General features: G+C 40.3%; 1 protein-coding gene across 1 annotated transcript in view; it reads left to right on the top strand.

Moving 5' to 3' along the window:
* Positions 1 to 507, top strand: part of uap1l1 (UDP-N-acetylglucosamine pyrophosphorylase 1, like 1) — a gene marked incomplete in the record, with an annotated part of 9198 nt that extends 8691 nt beyond the window's left edge. The window contains 1 exon segment of the mRNA XM_035667774.1: positions 112 to 507. Coding sequence (XP_035523667.1) covers positions 112 to 198 — 87 coding nt within the window.
* Positions 508 to 678: the final 171 nt, after the last annotated feature.

Here is a 678-nt window from a genome sequence, read left to right as displayed (position 1 = left end):
ATCTAAGTACAGGAAAGGAGGAACTTTACAGAGGTTTCTGAAGTGGCGGTGCAAGGTCATTAGCCTGGATACAGTGCTGTCATTTAACCTCAATCTCGCCTCCTCTGCCAGGGACTGGAGCCGCTACTGAAGGGGAGGACACTGCCAACTCCCTTCATTCTGGATGAAAAAAGGGCCAAAGAGCTGCAGGCTCAGTAACATTTCTCTCATTAATAGAAGATTGTGTTATTCCAGTACAACGGACGGGCTACGAGAATGAAGACAGCAGCCCTGGATGGATGTGATTGGGTAGTTTCAGCCCACGAATGCACGATTGTTAAAATGAATGTTGTACGTGAAGATAATCATTTCAAACTGCCATTTCTCTCATGCATCTTATGTAATATGTGTCTTTGTTGAGGAAGAGCTACAAATCATGTGATGTGATCTCTTGAAAACTAATGAGGCAAATAAGGGATTAGCTATGACTTTGGGTAATTTATATAAAAACAAAATATTATCAAAATACCTCACTGTTTCCTCTCTTATTCTTTTTTAATTCAATTACTACTTCCTCTTTAACTTTCATGGTCCAAGAGTTAATTCACAACTGCTTCAGGATAAGTATGAGGGAGGTGCAGTTAAGTGGGTGAGGAAGAAGTCCTTGAACCAGCCGATCTGCTTATATATATATATATA

This window comes from Morone saxatilis, unplaced genomic scaffold (genome assembly GCF_004916995.1).
Source record: "Morone saxatilis isolate NCDOM2014 unplaced genomic scaffold, NCSU_SB_2.0 Contig21, whole genome shotgun sequence".
Classification (NCBI taxonomy): domain Eukaryota; kingdom Metazoa; phylum Chordata; class Actinopteri; family Moronidae; genus Morone; species Morone saxatilis.
This window is presented reverse-complemented; position numbering and strand designations above follow the sequence as displayed.